Genomic DNA, 17470 nt, shown 5'->3' on the forward strand with positions numbered 1-17470 from the left:
GGGGGGGGAATGGTGGGAGGTACGGGGGAGAGAGGGAGGGAGGGAAGGCAGAGAATGTAGCAAGTACTTTTGAGACATTCAAAAACCCTCTCAGGCTCGCTCTTCTACTGTACATACAGTTCCGTTACGAAGACGCATGCCGCCTTCCTCCGTCCATGCCCGTACAAGTACAATCGTTGGGGGGGACTGGTACCCATTCCTTATCTCGTATCTGTAAATGCGTGTTTGTTGGTATCATTTGTTGCTGTTGTATGCATTGTATGTGTGCTTCGTTAACGCCGAACCTGTCCGGCTACGTGCTCTGGTGGCCCCGAGCGATTCCAATCCCCTCTTGCCCGGTCACTCCACTGACTGGTGGGCATACTACTACTACTGTCTTCCCTACCGGCCTCAATGTCGACATCTTGTCTCACGTGGATGACGTCCATTGGGACGTCCTCGGCGGTGGTGGTGGTGGTGTTCCTGCCCCTCGAATTCGAACTCCTGGCGGCAGGTGGCGGCGCCTGGGGCAAAGGTTTCATGCTCAGTCTGGGGCCGTCGTCGTCGACGATGACGACGAAGCCCTCGTTCTTCGGCTTCCTGGAGGCATATGATGAGAGAGTTGAGCTCCGACTGCGGCCGCCGCTTTTGGAGCCGGTCTTATCGGCGTACGAGTTGCCGTTGTTGCTTAGGCCGACGGCGTCGATGAATTTCGAGAACAGTGGTCGCAGTGTAGGGAGGCATGCGGACATGATCGCCACAGCCGTCTCCATGTGGCCGAAAATTGCGGCGCCTCTGAGTGTGAACGCAAGATTCGTGGGGTCCAGTTGCGGGACGGTGGTCAGGCTGTTGGGAGGCGTCAGCAAACTTGGATTGGATAACAAAGGGGGTAGATAGTATAGAGAGGGGCATTTTATCTGCGAGGGCCACCTTTACTTCGATGCAAGGTATATGGAGAACTCACCGGTAGATGCTTGCAATGCACACGAAACTGCCCAGCATGAAGATGCCGATGACGGCGATGCGCTGCGAGAGAGGCAGCCGAAGCTTCAACACTGGCGGGATTGGTAGGACAACCATGACGGCATCGGTCAGAATGTTGGGAACCGCGTTGCCGATGAAGAGCGCCTTGATGTTGAGGCACTTGCCCGGTATCATCGGGTTCCACGCGCGTTGAAGAGGAATGCATTGGAAGACACTGAGGCCAATGAAGAGGATGATCCAAATGACGGTGAGGATGCCGAGGATGTTGACCCAGATGTGCATGCTGCGTGTATCAAAGATGCGGCGATACATGATCAGAATGGACAGCCTGACAAGGCCAATGGCGAGGCTAGGATTGGTCAGTCCTTTGGGCGTTGTTGCTCGCGGGGATATTGCGACTTACCAGTATTCGATTTCGGCGACGTAGATAGCCTGTGAGGTTGATTGCGTGAGCGAGAGGTATCGACAAAGGGGCAAGGTTCTGAATACCTTTCCAATCATCTCGAAGTTTCTTGGCTGTAGGTTTTCGGCTTGCAGCCCAAGGCCATTCTCAATCACTTGTAGTTGTCAGCATTGTCAGATCAGATGAGGGCGAGGCGGCTGCTTACTGATGCTATTCAGAGCCGTTTTGATGAAGAGCATGACCTTGACAGGGCTGTCAGCAATTTATATAACAGTGTATATCGCAAGGTAGCATACCAGCGCAGCAGCGACCATCCAGTCTTCTAGGCCCACATTTCTGGCTTTGATGCGCACGTATAGACGGGCTGCGAAGCACAGGCAGGCCAGTATCACGAAAGAGATGACGAGGCCATATAGCTCGGACTTGACGCTCAAGGCGTGAGCCGTCTGTAGCCCAACTTCCCTTCTGTCGAACATGGTGATGGATTGGTCGCTCACAGAGGCAGATCACCACAGTTGAGGTTGAGCAGATGGCGCAATCCAGGGCGCGGGTACGAGGTCTGGAGAAAGTCATGATATTTGTAGCATCTCTTCGCCAGACGGTGATATACACAGTGTTGGCAAGCACAAGATCGATGGAGGCAAAGTCTTGCTCTGACGTTGTATGTTTGAACGCTTGAGCCAAGGACTAAACGAGTCCATAGGAGAATTTCTCCGTTGCGATTTTGGAACCGCCAGCTTCGAGCCCATCAATAGTTCCGTTTCGCTAAGTAGGCGAGGCCCAGGCGAGTTCTTATTCCCTCAGGGCTGTCTGCCAGGTCCAGGATAGTCGGCGAAATCCTTCGAGTCGCGACAGGATAGATTGGCCTGGCTGCCCGGTCAGTCTTGTCAATACTGTAGATCAGACATGGTGCAGCGACGGACGGCGGCTTGTCGAAGCCATAGACTAGATGCTGGCGATGGCGGGTGACGGTGTTTGAAGAAACGAAGAGTACTTTGGGAGTTCTGAACGGACCTTGGCAAGTGAAGATGGGGGTGGCGGGTGGTGGGATGCGCTGGGTGCCTTGTTAGAGGCCCCGGGGGGGTAGTGGGAAATGGCCACTTGGACGTGCATCTCGACGCGCGCGTGGGAGACATGGGCAAAAGTGCCAAAACTTGAAACGTACAATGTCGTACCTGCGTGCGCTATGCTTCCGCGCATGGATTGTGGAAACGACGATCTCGCCATGAAATACGGGGGAAGCGCTAATGAAGGTGCCGGTTTTGTCTCGGTGGATCGATTCCCAGCCACGAGCCGAGTTGGACCAGCCTCTTGGGAGCCAGAGCGGTACCTCGTCGCCGACCGGGGACACCGTTTGGGAAGATCCCGGCTTCGCTGACTCGCATGCACAGTATTGAGTTTTGTCAACACAGTGATTGCATCGAGGTAGGCTCGTTGGCTTTCGGACTTGTGTCTCGAAGCTATCCTCGATCGTCCAAGGCCCCGTCTGCCAGGAGAAAGGGATGAGCAGTAGGCCATGTGGTGTGACATTGGCGATCAGCTACAGTCATGACACAACTCTCGATACCATTCGACGAATGCGCTCCCTTGTCGATGAGAATTGCGACGGACACAACTCTTGCGAAGCAGTTAGCGAAGAATGAACAAAAGACCAGCGCCATGACCCGGGAAGTCGAGGCCCGGTCTTGCACCTCCATATTACCACGTGAACAACCCCGTCCTCCAATGGTCACTGCACCGCTTGTAGCGAGAACTACAAGCCACTACTCTGTCCGTGGCTCTGCTCAAACAACTGCTTCAGGACCCCAAAACTTGAAACCTACCGCCAGGCAGCACAAAGGATATCTGTGTGCCAATATAGCTACCCGGTTCCCGAAGGATCTGACCGCACAATGGTAGTCCTGCCTACACGCCCAACGATGAGAACGCCGAGCCGGTGCCGACCCGGGTCCCGAAATGCTTGTCGTGCGGTGCCCTGTAGAATTGCAAAGAAGAATCTTGAGCTTAGAGCGGCCTTGCTCTGGCCTACCGGGACCTGGGTGGTGAAAGATCCGGCATCGAAGGTAGCCACCGAGGCAAGCCATGATTCATGAGGGCATCTGATGCTTCAACCGACTCACCCAAGCTGGCCTGAAGCGTTGGACCATGATTGGGCCTGATCTGGCTCAATCTCGGACCGAGAAGCTCAATTCGCATCTGAAGAAGGTACAACTCCAACCCTCTAGAGGTTGACAACATCAAAGATGAGGAAAGGATAGACGATCATGGGGCCCAAGGATAGGTAAGTACCTAGAAGAACAAGTTGTTGCCTGCCTGATTAGGAGAGCCGAAATACCGTAAAATACATTGGATACTAAAGTACTGGCTGAGAGTCACAACTATCGTTTCTCAGTCCTCTTCTTGCCGCGACCTTGGCTGCACTTGCTCCCGACCGCTTAAACAACAATCAGTCTCATCTATGATGCTGCGCTGAGCGCTGGAGTGAGTGGGTCTGCGAGTGCACCAGATGCTCAGGTATTGTTTCACGTACCCAGATGCTCGCTGTCCCCACCACCTAAGCCTTCCAAGACCTCTGCTGTATGCGGTTACGGCGGAACCATCATTCAGCATTGAAATCACTTCCATCGCACTGTAGTATACCAGTTGGCTACGGTAAAACGCCACCGGAAAGCACGTCCGTGATGGCTCCAGTCCCACCAGCCTGCGGCTCAAGGCACGGTGGTCCACATTCCACGGCATGGCCTCGGATTCCAGCCAAAACTCTGGACCCCTTGGCTACCCAGTGCTACTTGAAGCTCCAACCCCCGGGACATTTGCCCGCCCAAGACAATGGCATTCCAACATGCTTTTGGCCTGTTGGCCGGCCATGTGCGACGGCCCGTGAGCAAGGCTCGCCATGCTCTGATATGCGCTCTGACTTTTCCTGCCTTGTGCACCACAGTCCAAAGGATGCCCCAGCAACGTCCCAGCATGTCGCCTTCCACCAGCCTCATGCTCCAGTATCATGAAGGATATATGTCAATCAATGTCAAACAAAGCTGCATTATGGTCTAAGCAGACTGGTGATACTTGTCGTCTTCCGCTCTCTGTCTCATAACTTCACCCCGTGACTAATAGCCTCTACTGCGCGAGATGTACCAACGGTTACTATCCTGCCTGACATTATTAACCACAGCCAGTGCACAATACACGCTTCAAGACGAATACACAGCAGCCAACTTCCCAGACAAGTTCAACTTCTTTACAGTACGTAACCGGAAAACTCCCATTGCCAGTTTCAAACTAATCATTCCCAGGGAAGCGATCCAACGAATGGCTACGTAGACTACATCTCGCTTGCCGAAGCGCAAGCATCCTCTCTGTTCACAACATCTGCCACTGTCCGCATAGCAGCCGATTCCTCCAACGTTGCAACCGGCCGCGGCCGCAAGTCGGTCCGGATAGAAAGCAAAGCCACCTACAACCATGGTCTCATCATCCTCGATCTCAATCACATGCCCGAAGGCTGCGGCACCTGGCCAGCTTTCTGGCTTCTAGGCCCCAACTGGCCCACCTCAGGTGAAGTCGACATCATCGAGGGCGTCAACAGCCAGGCCACCAACGCCTTTGCTATGCACACCAATCCCGGCTGCTCCATTACACAAGACGGCAACGCCTTCACTGGCAGCATCAAGACCTCAAACTGCGACGTACACGCACCTGGGCAAGACACCAATGTAGGCTGCTCCATCCAAACGACCGATGCCCAATCCTACGGATCCGGCTTCAACAGCCAGGGTGGCGGCGTGTACGCCACCGAGTGGACCTCGGAAGCCGTCAGCATCTGGTTCTTCCCCAAAGCCACCGTTCCCGGCGACATAGTCTCGGGCACCCCCAACCCGGCCTCATGGGGCACACCGCACGCACGCTTCGCCGGGGCATGTGACCTTGACACGAGCATCCGCGACCAGCAAATCGTCTTCACCAACACCTTCTGCGGCGACTGGGCCGGCCAAGTCTGGGGCCAAGACGCCACCTGCTCGCCCCTCGCAAGCTCCTGCGAGGACTTTGTGCGCGACAACCCGCAAGCCTTCCAGAACGCCTACTGGGACATCAACTTCCTGCGCGTGTACCAGGCCGGCGGCAACGGCGACAATGACTGGTCGGACGCGCCCGCGCCTCCCACGACCCAAGGCGGTGACGTTCCCGCCTCGGGTGCGCCGCCGCCGCCGTCAACGCTCGAGACCGTCACCGTCAGCGGCGCCGTAGCGCCGCAGGACCAGCCGGAGCCTTCGCTGTCGCAGCAGCCGATGGACCCGGGGGCTGCGCAGCCCGACGCTAATACACAACAACCCCAGCCGCAGGATGTGTCTGCGACGGCGACGGCGGCACCGGGAGCAGAAGTGGCACCGGCTGCACCCCCAGAACCACCAGCAGCACCCGCACCTCCGGCACCTCCGGCACCACCCGCGCCTCCAGCACCCGCTGCGCCGCCTCCCGCGAGCCAGGGTCAGCCTCAACCCGATCGCGGCGGCCGCGGCGGCGGCGATGGCCAGCCCGAAGTGCACCGAGGACGGCCAGGGGCCGGTCGACGGGGCTGGAGCTTGTGGAACGGCCGCGGGTGGGCGCCGCGGAATGGACGGCGCAGCAGAGCTGTCTGATGAGAGCGAGGAGGGGGAACACTTTTATGATGGCATTTCAGCCGCTTTCGTTTTCCGTCTACACTTCGCTGGCGGAGTGGGTTTTCGTGCAAGGCACGAGGACGGGGGAAGCGTCCCTGGGAAGGGGGGTTTTTTGACGCGATGGGATTGGGAAACTTCACACGCTTACAGCGAAACTAATGTCGAGCGCCATGACTATTCTTCTAGGGTAATTTTTGAGCATCGTTGATTCGATCGATACTAGAGATTTGGATTGGGTATTTGCTATTGAGGCTGGGAAGCAATAATTAATATCTTGAGGGGGCTGAGGGGCCTGTCCTTGGGAAGAAGGGGTTGGTTGACATATAGACTTTGATAGAGATAGATTCTTACTACTTTAATGCATGTTGAAGAACTTATTCATCTCGCAGGAACACAAGTATTTCCCCTTCTCCGAGTGAGCCCAAGACAACACAAGCGTCCCAGAAATCGGCCTGGTGGCTGGCACGGGGCGGGGCGGGGCGGGCGGAGCGGAGCGGACTTATCCCCTCCCCCTTTCTTCCCCGGTGCACGGGGGAAAAGGGCATGAGCCGAGCATAGTCCACGTTACGAGCGAGGACGAAACATGCAGCTCTTTCGGCGTTATGAGATGGCATCTTTCGTATCTTCGTTAATGCCGGTGTGGCACGCTGCTGGGAGGCAGATGAAGGGGCGCGCGAGAAGCGGGTAGAATTACTGGTTGACTCGATCGTACAACAACCGTCGTCGTCACGGGACGATCTGCCTGTTTTGCGGGAGTCCGGTGTTATGGATCACCAGACGGATTTACGACTGCAAGTACACGCACACTCCAGGGTCGCGGTATGATATAAGCTTGAGGGTTGCGTCGCATATTGCTGGTATTTTGCTGGTATACTACCGACAGCAGCACCTCAGGTACAAGAATTCATACCGACTCACCATGCCAGAATCTCCTCAGCTGCACGTAATCATCGTCGGCGCCGGCCTCGCGGGCCTTACCGCCGCGCTCATCCTCGCACCACATCACCGCGTGACCGTCTACGAGCGTGGTGGGCCCGACGTCGCCACTGGTGGACAGGGCATCATCGTTGCGCCCAACGGGGTCAAGATCCTGCAGGGCATAGGCTTCGAGCCTGCAAGGGCAGGCGCTGTGCCTATTCGTGGTATCAGGACGTACGGCAGGGATGGGGTGTTGCTGGAGGATGTGGACATGGATTTGAAGCAGCGCTTTGGGGCGGATAGCTGGGCGATAAAGCGGGGGGACTTTAGGGGCGTGTTGGGCCAGATGGTTGCTGAGGCTGCGAAAGGGGAGGGGATGGTGGAAATTGTGTATGGAAGTGGTGTAGTGGGGGTAGAGTGTGATCGGGGGGTGGTGGAATTGGAAGGGGGCGAGAAGGTGAAAGGAGACGTCGTGATCGGTACGTACCTGACCTGAGCATCTGGAGACTGGAGGCGATATGCTGACGACTTCATAGTGGCAGATGGAGTGCATTCTCGTCTCCGCAACACGATTTTGAAATCCAACGAGTACAAAGCGAAGAAAACCGGTCTCACCTGCTACCGCATCGCCGTCTCAACAGAGGATGCCAGCGTGGCGCTGGGCGATCTGCCGCCGCCGCACTGGTGGGATCCGAGCAATAGCCAGAACAACTCGGCGCTGATCTTCGCGGACGATGGCAGTCCGCGATTCATCACGGCGTACCCCATCCGGAATGCAGAGATGTTCAACTTGTCTTGCATTTTGCGAACGGACGAGTCGACAAAGACCACGGCTGAGTCGTGGCATGCGGACGGGGACCGGAACGAGATGATAGAAACCTTCTCCGATTTTGGGGAGCAGGTGAAGCGAATCCTCAGGTATGTTACCGGTCTTCAGTGCACCGAATGCATAGCTGACAAATGCAGCGCCGCCACGGAGGTGAAAGTGTGGGAGCTGCAAGACCTTGAGCCGCTACCAACATGGACCAGCGGCCGAGTGATGCTCATCGGAGATGCGGCTCACGCGATGTCGCCGCTGCAGGGCCAAGGTGCCAACATGAGTATTGAAGACGCGGAGAGTCTTCGTCTTCTGACCCCTGACACGCGCCCTGAAGACGTGCTCGAGCTGTTGAAGCTTGCAGAGAGTGTGAGGAGGCCACGCACCGCCCAGGTGCTTGCTCAGACAAGGGCTTCGCATAGCAAATTCGCGACAGTGGGCGAGAGGCTGACGGCGAACCTCGACTTCAACTGTGGGTACGATGGGATCCACGATGCTCTTGCTCGACAGAAGGCGGCGGCGAAGTGAAGCTCTTGCTGCGACTGGCGGCATTGTGTTGAGCGTCGTCCTCAAGGAAGGTCGTCCGAGCAACTAACAAGATCTACCACTTGCAATTTGCTGCGCGCGTCAACGTAATCTGGAGCAGATCTATGGGGTCAGTACGGAGATCCCAGGTGGTAATCTACTTCTTCGTGTTCGTCCTGCATGACCAGGCTGGGTCACGACGCGTTCAGGCTAGTGCTGAGGGGCCCGCAAGCCACTCGCCCAGAGAATATTGCCACGCCTGTTGCCACGCTTGCACGCGCTGTGCCCCAAATTCTTCGAAGAGGGACTCAGTTGCAGGTGTTCACTTGTAAATGTGACCCATCGATCAACTATCAATTGACACAAGGACCACGCCCCGCGCCGTGCTTGATGGGTGAGTGATTACAAAACGAACCGAAAAATGATATTGAGGGTTTCATGACCGCAGATCGAACGCCACTTTGATGGGTCTATTGGAACTCACATCACGGCTTCCGGTGAGCTGATTGGGCCTACCTTCAGCTCCTCGACGGTTGTTTATCAGCCCCTCATTGTGCGGCGATGCAAAGGGGTTTCTGGTCTTACATAAAAATGAAACAACTCAGCCTAATACGAGTTCCCTCTGCAACGGATGATAAAGCGCTGCCGTCCGTCCAACTACAGCAACAGCGGTGCCTTGGAGACATGTGACCTTGTAAGATGCCTTCTATTGTATTGCCATCGTTCCTCCGCCAGCGGGAGCTTCGTGCCGCTGTGCCGGCATTTGGCGCGTGCGTTTTGTTGCTGTATCTTTTGGTCGGCGGCAGCCATTTTAATGTAAATACCTGGACGGCGTCTACAGCGAGACAGAGGTCGCTGGATCGGATCCTAAACAACACGCTAGGAGTATGTTGTTGCCGCCAAACGCTCACCAGCTTTGAATATGCTCACGTATCCTAGTTCGAGAAAATTATTGCACTTAACCTCAAAGGTCGTACGGATCATCGAGATGCCCTGACTCTCGCCTCACGCGCGACGGGCTTCACCATGTAGGTAATCCACTTGACGCCCTAGACATCTGCCTTGGGTGGCTGATGCGCAAAAGCTATTTCTTGGATGGCGTTTATGGTACAGATGTCGACCATAAAGTCATGCCACCCGACCACAATGACGAGCAGCCAAGTGGTGTTATTGGCGCATGGCAATCGCATGTCAAGGCGCTGCGAGATATCGTGCAGCACAATATTTCCACGGCGCTCATCTTCGAGGATGACATTGATTGGGATATCAGGTTGAAGTCTCAGCTGCAAAATTTCGCTGTGGCCTCTGACGCCTTCCTCGGTTCGCAGGATAGGGCAGGCGACATTCCAATCACCTTACTTCCATCTCGACAGCACGTTCCCACCATGTCACCTTATGGAGACGGTTGGGACATACTGTGGCTTGGACACTGTGAGCAATATATCCTGGATGAAGGGCCGCACATCATTCAGACCGATGATCCTACTGCGGCAGCCGTGAAACACAACTTCTTCTGGGACGGGTTCCACCCTTCGGATATGAAAGCTTACCCAGACCACTCTCGCGCCGTCTTTCGATCACGGCAGGGGGTTTGCAGCTTCGCATATGCTGTGAGCCAGAAAGGTGCCCAGAAGCTATTGTATCAGATGAGCCAGAACGACTTCAGTGCCGCGTACGATCTTATGCTTTCCAAGTTCTGTGATGGGAGTCAGTCCGAGGAGAAACGGGGTCCGCGGATGTGCTTGAGCGTTTTGCCGACATTGTTCGACACCTACCTGCCTAGGGGCGACATGCATGGAGACAGTGAGATTAATGGAAATGTACAGGGACACCGAGATCAAGGGTGGTCGCCGAGCATTAGATGGAGTGTGCGCGTGAACATGGAGAGACTCTTGGAGGGAGGCGACGTCGTCGATCAGTGGCCCGATGACCGAGTACGTGACTGAGCCTCTGAGATGCAGGATTGCAAGCTTCGATCGCACGCATAGAATAATGATGGGCAACGTCGATAGCTACCAGCGCGCGTGCACGAGAGAGGCAGGTCTTGACTTGGCGAATCGGCGTGTTCACACAAGCTTTGGGCAGTGGATCTCCGGGGCAATGGTGCCATACAAAGGCGCCCCGAATCTGAGCAGCCTCGGCAACGATGGGTGCCGCTCAATAGCTTTCGTCATCAAGCCAACACGCGGTTACTAAAGCTGGTGCATACCATTGTGAAGCCATTTAGTCTTTTGTACACAGTTGCCCCAGGATATGAATCGACTCCGGTCGTTGCTGCCTCAACTCTCTCGCAACTCACTCTCTCAACAATCACGGACACTGAAAATGGACGCCACTTCACATCCTCTGGCCGGGTTTTACAAGCCGCTTGGCCTCAAGGGCCTCTTCTATGGGCCGGATGTGGTGAAACAGCACCTCATTTCCTGCTTGCCCTCCGAAACCTCAAAAGCATTCATCATCACCGGTGCCTCTCTAGCTAACAAGACGCCACTCATCAAGGACCTCGAGTCGCTGCTCTCTTCCAAACACCACGCCGGCACTTTCTCCAACATCAAAGAGCACGCGCCTGTGAAGCAGCTGGATGAAGCTACCCAGAAGGTTCATGGCGATAGCACCATCGACACTATCATCTCAGTAGGTGGTGGCTCGCCCATCGATTCCGCCAAAGCAATCTCTTATCGCCTGCACGAGAAAGGGGGTAACTTCCTAACCCACATCACTATTCCAACCACTCTCTCTGCTGCCGAATGTACAGCAATCGGTGGTTACACCAAAGAAGATGGCGTCAAGACCGGTATCGGTCACCCTGGCGTCTATGCGAGCTACATCTTCTATGACTCCAAGTTTGGTTTGCATACGCCTCCCTCCCTCTTTGCATCCACCGGCATCCGCGCCCTTGATCATGCGGTGGAGTTGCAATATCATGGCACCGCGACATTGATGCCAGCGCGCTGGTCAGGCTTGAGTGCTATCAAAGAGCTCTTTGACCTGCTTCCCAAATACAAGGCCGACCCGAAGGATGAAGACATCATCACCCGTCTATTCCTTGCTGCGTTTGCATCACTCGGCTTCTTGGGGCAAAACATGAAAGGTGGACTCGGTCTATCCCATACCATGGGTTACGCTTTGGGCTCGCCTTATGGAATCCCACATGGTATCACCAGCTGCTTGTCACTGGGCCATGTGGTCAAGCTCAAGGCAAAGGCCAGCAAGGAGGATGCTGCTAAGATCGCCACCATCCTGCCATTCTTGGGCGAGAAGCAAAGCGGTGATGACCTCAAGGATGCTGAAGTAGTAGGGGACCGGATACTGAAATTGGTCTCTGACCTTGGATTCAAGACAACATTAACAGAGAAAGGCGTGGGAAAAGATCAGATCGATATCATTGTGGGGCGGGCGACTGGCGGCCTTAACCCAGATCCCATGAAGAAGCTGCACTCGCGAGAAGAGGAAATGGCCGTTGAGATTCGAAAACTGGTGGAAGGCCTCTACTAGCAAACATATATACACGGCCTGCAATGAACATACTCTAAACTTCTTCTACATCCCTCGCTGTCATCTGAATGTGTCCACCATTCCAGAAGCCAGCAGGGAATGGCCAAGAAGACCCCAGCCATCAACCCCAGCATTCACCCTCGCGTCGATCCCACCTCCCTCAACTCCGTCTCCACCGTTCTCAACACCCCCAATATCCTCCCCATCCCATCCCTCAACTCCTCCCTCGGCGTCGCAAACGTAATGCGTCCCCACCCCGGCGCCTCAGCGCCAAAACTCCCCCCGGCAGCCACCCACACCTTCCCCTCCCGCGCCAACCGCCAATTCAGCGCCACCTCCGCCTCCCAGCTCTGCTCGGCCAGATAGCGCCGCAGATCCACCCACAGGAACGAGCTGACGCTCGCGGGGCCGTAGGGGACGCCCTCCTCGCGCAACAGGCCCGTGACGTACTCGTACGCGCCCCTCATGCGCCGCTGCAGCTCCGGGAAGTACGTGGCCTGCCAGGGCGTGTCGGTCAGCAGGTTCAGCCAGGCGTGCTCGGCGAGCTGGGAGGCGCGCGTGAAGGAGGCGATGGAGCGCAGGGCGCGCACCAGTCGCGGGTTTGAGGGCGAGGCGACGCAGCCGATGCGCAGGCCGTTGGCGCAGAAGTCTTTGCTGAGCGCGTAGATGACGTGCACGAGGGCGGGGTTGATGTGTTGTGGGAGGGGGAGGCTGAGGACGGAGGTGAAGGGTGGTGGGGCGGGGAAGTCGTGCGAGGGAAAGTGGGATTTGCAGTAGACTTCGTCGCTGATGAGATGGAGGTTGTGCTTGGAGCAGAGGTTGACGAGGGCGAGCAGCGTGGCGGGTGGGTAGGGTCGGCCGAGGGGGTTGTGCGGGTTCGCGATCAGGAGGGCGCGGACTTTGGTGCCGTTGGACTCGGCTTGCTGGAGCGTGGCTTCGTAGCAGGCTGCCGCCGCTGGTGAGACGGGGTCGATGTCGCCGAAGGGAACTCCCAGCAGTTTGAACTTGGCGTAGGCTTCGATGTCGGGGAAGAATCCGGTGTAGAGCGGTCGGCCCACGAGGATGCCGTCTCCTGGTTCGCCGAGGCAGAAGCATAGGTTGTTCACGGCGGAGCCGGCGCCGTTGCAGACAACAATGTGGTCCTTGTTGAGAGGGGTGAACGGATTGAACTCGCGGTTCATGAAGTCACCTATGGCGCTTTTGAGGGCGATGGAACCTTGGGGACCCTCGCCGTAGGTGAGGTGCCATGGCGTAATCTTGAAGTTTGCGTTGATGTGGTCGACGATCTCATCACGCATCAGCTTATTCTCGGCGATCGCGAGAGCGATGATGCCGTCCGGGTTAGTGGTAGGGTGCCACTGATTGTAGAAACAGTGGGACCGGACTTCGCCGAGCTTTGATGAGACAAGGTTGGAGGAGACTCGGGCGGAGAGAAAAGGCTCTGGCTGAGACGATCCCATTGCGCGATGGGAGGTAAGTAATCTTGCGATGGATGGAGATCAGGGTAAAGACATGAGTCCCGGAGTCTGTACGGACTGAAAAATGGATATACTAGTGGGTCTTTTGATCCCGTGCTTGAACGCGGTCTACGCCGCCATCAAATTATACTGCAGCTAAGACGTCAGGGGAGCGGAAAGTTTCTCGAAGATGAAGCCGTCGTCGCCGAGAGGATCACTATCCTCTACGACATATTGCGAGAAGCCTGTGTAGTACGCAGAGCCCTTTACCTCGACCAGGACAACCGGGAACGGGTGATCCGCCTCCACCTTCTGGACAACGGTCCCAATAAATCCGCCATTGTTGCTCTTGGTTGTCATTGCGTGCGACACCAACGAGTGATATGTCCTCTTGGTGGTAAAGTTGGGGTCTTTCGCATATGCCAAAGCCACTCTCGCCGCCACTCCGCTGCCAGTCGGCGATCGGTCGATCTGTTGACCGGAGAAGTAATAAAGCCCGGTTTCCGCGCTATCTGAGTCAGAAGATGGTTGTCCAAGCTGTTGATCAACTATCATCACGCCATACAGGAAGCTCAGGTCCCCCTCAATAGGGTGCTGAAAGAGGCTTTGGAGATCTGGGTTGGCAACGATAGCAGCTTTCAGCTTCTTCGTCGCAATGTTTGTCTTCGCTAGGTCCACCTGGTTTAGGCGTCCTGAGAAGCCCAGCTCTCCAAGTGAGATAAGGCAAAAGAAGGCGCCGCCATAGCTGAAGTCTGCCGTGACGCTATGGCGACCCCTCAACTCGGGCCATTGGTATTCAGGACCGATTGGGATGTTGACACTTATGCCCGTCGCAAAAGAAGGAACGGAAGTAAATGATACAGGCCTCGAAGGGTCAGATCGCCTGCCGTCTTTTAAAGTGGGGACTGTGACATCGAGGAGGCCGCAAGGGGCATGTAGCTTCACCTGCGTTGTCTGAGATTCCGGGTCATACTCCAGCTTGGATCTTTGCGCGAAGATCCGCTCGTCAGAGTCAACAAGCAGGCGACCAAGAGCAATGGTCGCGTGTCCGCACATTGTACTATAGCCATCATTGGTCGTGAAGAGTACCCCAATATGAGCTTTTCCGGTAGCCGTCAGCTCTGTCTCCGGTCGTAAGATCGCGCCGTACATGTCGAAGTGACCACGAGGCTCCCAGTTGAGTCGCCGGCGAATGTGGTCGTACTTAGCCTTCGCTTCAGCTCGCTGCTCGAGGAGGGTGCCTGTGAGTTGTGGGTGTCCGGCGTATACGATCCTGGTAGGTTCGCCGCTTGTATGCATTTCAACGCAGGAGATCACACCCGCGTGCGGGATGCTCACCGGCAGCTCGGCCATCTCGAAGCAAGGATAGATTCAGATGTTTGGATCGTTGTGAAGTACACGTAGCGAAGAACAGCAACGATGGGCGAGTATAGCGACACCAGTACTGCGTTGAAGGATGCGACACAATCAAGCTGACCGAAGGTCGACTCCTCTTCGGTCTTTCGTGGACTTACCTGCTTTTTGATCGACTCAATGTACTTGTCAGATGCAGTATCTATACGCGTTTGTCCAAAGGCGCAATTAATAATGTATTGTTGTCTGCCGATTGGAGGTATGTCAAGTACGGCGGGTCTTACAGCCCGAAAGCCTCAACGCGCTGCGCGTGTCCTTCAACATTTGGGCTGCTGGTTAGAATTGAATTCACTTTCAATGCTGCTTACGATGTTATGATCAACGAATCTACTTCCTCTGTATTCTGTGGCGTGAAATGGTAGACGCACGTGCTAGCTTCGGCGTTGGAGTACCAACGGATCCAGAACTCATTGCTGAACTCAGAGACCGACTTACTGAGGCAAGCATCAAGTGCTCGGAGCGATGCCTTTACCAGTCAGCCAAATGGTGAGCTTAGTGAATCCTCCAGGGCCACAGACTGACGGTGATAGGGCAGCGGAGTTGCTGAACTCTCTACCAGAGGAAGCAGACCTTGACGATGACTCTCAAATGCTGAACGCCGATGCCCCGCAATCATCCTACCGCATATTCTCGACGAGCTACGATGACCCTATTGAAGCAGCTTTAGAAGCCAGAGAGGCGCCTCGATACCTCCTGGCGAAGACCTTCTTTGACACCAAGGAATTTGATAGATGTGCCGCCGTTTTCATCCCTCCTGCCATTCCCGCCGGCGGGCTGGCCATTTTTGAAAAGCCCAAAGGGAGAAACTCTACATCCACACCTAAGTCAAAGACCAAAGCGAAGCAGAGTGAAGTTCCGACAAACCCATTCCCCAAGCTTTCACAGAAGTCGCTCTTCCTTGGTCTCTATGCCAAATATCTTGCTGGCGAGAAGCGGAAGGAAGAAGAGACCGAAATGGTTCTGGGCCCCGCCGATGGTGGGCAGACAGTCAATAAAGAGTTACCAGCTCTAGCTCGCGGCCTCGAAGGATATTTTCGCGCCCGTGATGCGATAGATCCGGAGCTCAAACGGTCGCAAGGTTGGCTCGAGTTCCTGTACGGATTTATTCTCGCCCGACTGAAGCAGGAGTCCGTGGCGCAACAGTGGCTGATCCGGTCTGTGAGGCTCAACCCCTACCACTGGGGAGCCTGGGAAGAGCTGGCTTCCTTGCTATCCTCGGTGGATGATCTTAATGCCCATCTCGCTTCCTCAATTCTGCCACAGAATATCATGATTATCTTTTATCAGACTCATGCCAACGTTGACCTCTTCTCCACGACGGACGCCTCTGCCACAATCAACTCTCTCAACACATTGCTTTCGATTTTTCCGGACTCGACTTTCCTTCTGACACAGTTAGCCCTCTGTCACTATCATGGCAAAGACTTCGAAACGTCGGCATCCGTCTTCCAGGAAATTCTTACCTCTCACCCTCATCGCCTGGATGCGCTGGACCACTACTCCAATATCCTATATGTCATGGAAGATCGACCGAAGTTAGCTTTCCTTGCCCACTTGGCAACATCTGTCGACAAGTTTAGACCAGAAACTTGCTGTGTTGTTGGCAACTACTACTCATTGTGCTCACAGCATGAGAAAGCCGTCATGTACTTTCGTCGTGCCTTGACTCTGGATCGCTCCTTTCTTTCCGCGTGGACGTTGATGGGTCACGAATACATCGAATTGAAAAACACTCACGCCGCTATCGAGTCGTACCGCCGAGCAGTGGATGTCAACCGCAAAGACTATCGTGCATGGTACGGTCTTGGCCAAGCCTACGAGGTTCTGGACATGGGCTTTTACGCCCTCTTCTATTATCAGCGAGCTGCAGGTCTACGGCCATATGATCCGAAGATGTGGCAAGCTGTGGGCTCGTGCTACTCAAAGATGGAGCGCTACGACCAAGCCATCAAAGCGCTGAAGCGCGCACTAGTCGCTGGCACGTACTTCGAAACCTCTGACGCCACACCCCAGCAGTCTTTCGGTGCTTCTATCAATTCCACCGCCTCCACAAAGCAAAAACAGCGTCCAACGGGTCGCAAATTGCTCGACCCGGAAACCTTATACTCTATTGCCCAGATGTATGAGCGTCTGCAAAACGAACATGAAGCAGCCAGATATATGGAGCTGTGCATGGCGCAAGAGACAGGAGCTAGCAGCAGAGGCGTCAGTGAGGCAGAAAAGGCAATGCGCAAGCGCGCGAAGAAAGAAGCTCGGCGAGCAGAGCTTGCGGCGGAGCGCAAGCGGCTCATGCGAACACCCGGCCAGGAAGAGGAGAGCATGCAGACCGAGGATGACGATGGTGGAGATGGAGACACAGAGATCTTGTCTTCTCCGTCATCACCAAGCACTGATGACGAGCAAGATGACGCAGATCGAGAGGACGGATTTGGCACGGGCACGACCGAAACGACAAGCAAAGCACGATTATGGTTGGCGAGGCATGCGTACAAGCTGGCTGATCTGGAAAAGGCAGAAAGGCTGGCCGAGGAGCTTTGCATGGACGGCTTTGAAGTGGAAGAAGCCAAGAGCTTGGTGAGGGAGGTGAGAGGCAGGAAAGATTTCACCAGGCCACACCTAGCGCAGGGTCAAGGCCCAGGTAGCGGTGCTAGTGACTTCGGTACGCCTATAGCGTGAGCAGAATGAATGTGTGGAAGTGCTCCTGAAGATAACTTTGCAATAGATACCACCCATCAAGAAGATGGGCATTAATAAGCTACCCACGTATTGAGAATAACATGAGTGAGCACTGCCGCGGTTTTGCCAAGAGCCAAGACTT

General features: G+C 55.3%; 8 protein-coding genes across 8 annotated transcripts; 5 read left to right on the forward strand and 3 right to left on the reverse strand.

Annotated features, from left to right (window-relative positions):
• Window positions 1-272: 272 nt before the first annotated feature.
• Window positions 273-1245, reverse strand: HMPREF1541_10395 (uncharacterized protein; the record flags this gene model as incomplete). Its single annotated transcript, XM_008715066.1, has 2 exons — window positions 273-825; window positions 944-1245. 2 exons carry the CDS (start codon window positions 1243-1245, stop codon window positions 273-275), a joined length of 855 nt encoding a protein of 284 aa, XP_008713288.1.
• Window positions 1246-4498: 3253 nt separating this feature from the next.
• On the forward strand, window positions 4499-6006 carry HMPREF1541_10396 (uncharacterized protein; the record flags this gene model as incomplete). The annotated part of the gene is made up of 2 exons (XM_008715067.1): window positions 4499-4612; window positions 4663-6006. 2 exons carry the CDS (start codon window positions 4499-4501, stop codon window positions 6004-6006), a joined length of 1458 nt encoding a protein of 485 aa, XP_008713289.1.
• Window positions 6007-6946: 940 nt separating this feature from the next.
• HMPREF1541_10397 (uncharacterized protein) lies at window positions 6947-8290 on the forward strand (the record flags this gene model as incomplete). Its single annotated transcript, XM_008715068.1, has 3 exons — window positions 6947-7424; window positions 7482-7863; window positions 7912-8290. 3 exons carry the CDS (start codon window positions 6947-6949, stop codon window positions 8288-8290), a joined length of 1239 nt encoding a protein of 412 aa, XP_008713290.1.
• Window positions 8291-9417: 1127 nt separating this feature from the next.
• Window positions 9418-10233, forward strand: HMPREF1541_10398 (uncharacterized protein; the record flags this gene model as incomplete). Its single annotated transcript, XM_008715069.1, has 1 exon — window positions 9418-10233. One exon carries the CDS (start codon window positions 9418-9420, stop codon window positions 10231-10233), a length of 816 nt encoding a protein of 271 aa, XP_008713291.1.
• A 379-nt stretch (window positions 10234-10612) lies between these two features.
• HMPREF1541_10399 (uncharacterized protein) lies at window positions 10613-11782 on the forward strand (the record flags this gene model as incomplete). Its single annotated transcript, XM_008715070.1, has 1 exon — window positions 10613-11782. The coding sequence occupies one exon, from the start codon at window positions 10613-10615 to the stop codon at window positions 11780-11782; it is 1170 nt and encodes a 389-aa protein (XP_008713292.1).
• Window positions 11783-11916: 134 nt separating this feature from the next.
• HMPREF1541_10400 (uncharacterized protein) lies at window positions 11917-13242 on the reverse strand (the record flags this gene model as incomplete). Its single annotated transcript, XM_008715071.1, has 1 exon — window positions 11917-13242. The coding sequence occupies one exon, from the start codon at window positions 13240-13242 to the stop codon at window positions 11917-11919; it is 1326 nt and encodes a 441-aa protein (XP_008713293.1).
• A 153-nt stretch (window positions 13243-13395) lies between these two features.
• On the reverse strand, window positions 13396-14592 carry HMPREF1541_10401 (uncharacterized protein; the record flags this gene model as incomplete). The annotated part of the gene is made up of 1 exon (XM_008715072.1): window positions 13396-14592. The coding sequence occupies one exon, from the start codon at window positions 14590-14592 to the stop codon at window positions 13396-13398; it is 1197 nt and encodes a 398-aa protein (XP_008713294.1).
• A 415-nt stretch (window positions 14593-15007) lies between these two features.
• HMPREF1541_10402 (uncharacterized protein) lies at window positions 15008-17328 on the forward strand (the record flags this gene model as incomplete). Its single annotated transcript, XM_008715073.1, has 2 exons — window positions 15008-15138; window positions 15183-17328. The coding sequence occupies 2 exons, from the start codon at window positions 15008-15010 to the stop codon at window positions 17326-17328; spliced, it is 2277 nt and encodes a 758-aa protein (XP_008713295.1).
• Window positions 17329-17470: the final 142 nt, after the last annotated feature.

This window comes from Cyphellophora europaea (assembly GCF_000365145.1).
Source record: "Cyphellophora europaea CBS 101466 unplaced genomic scaffold supercont1.12, whole genome shotgun sequence".
Lineage (NCBI taxonomy): Eukaryota > Fungi > Ascomycota > Eurotiomycetes > Chaetothyriales > Cyphellophoraceae > Cyphellophora > Cyphellophora europaea.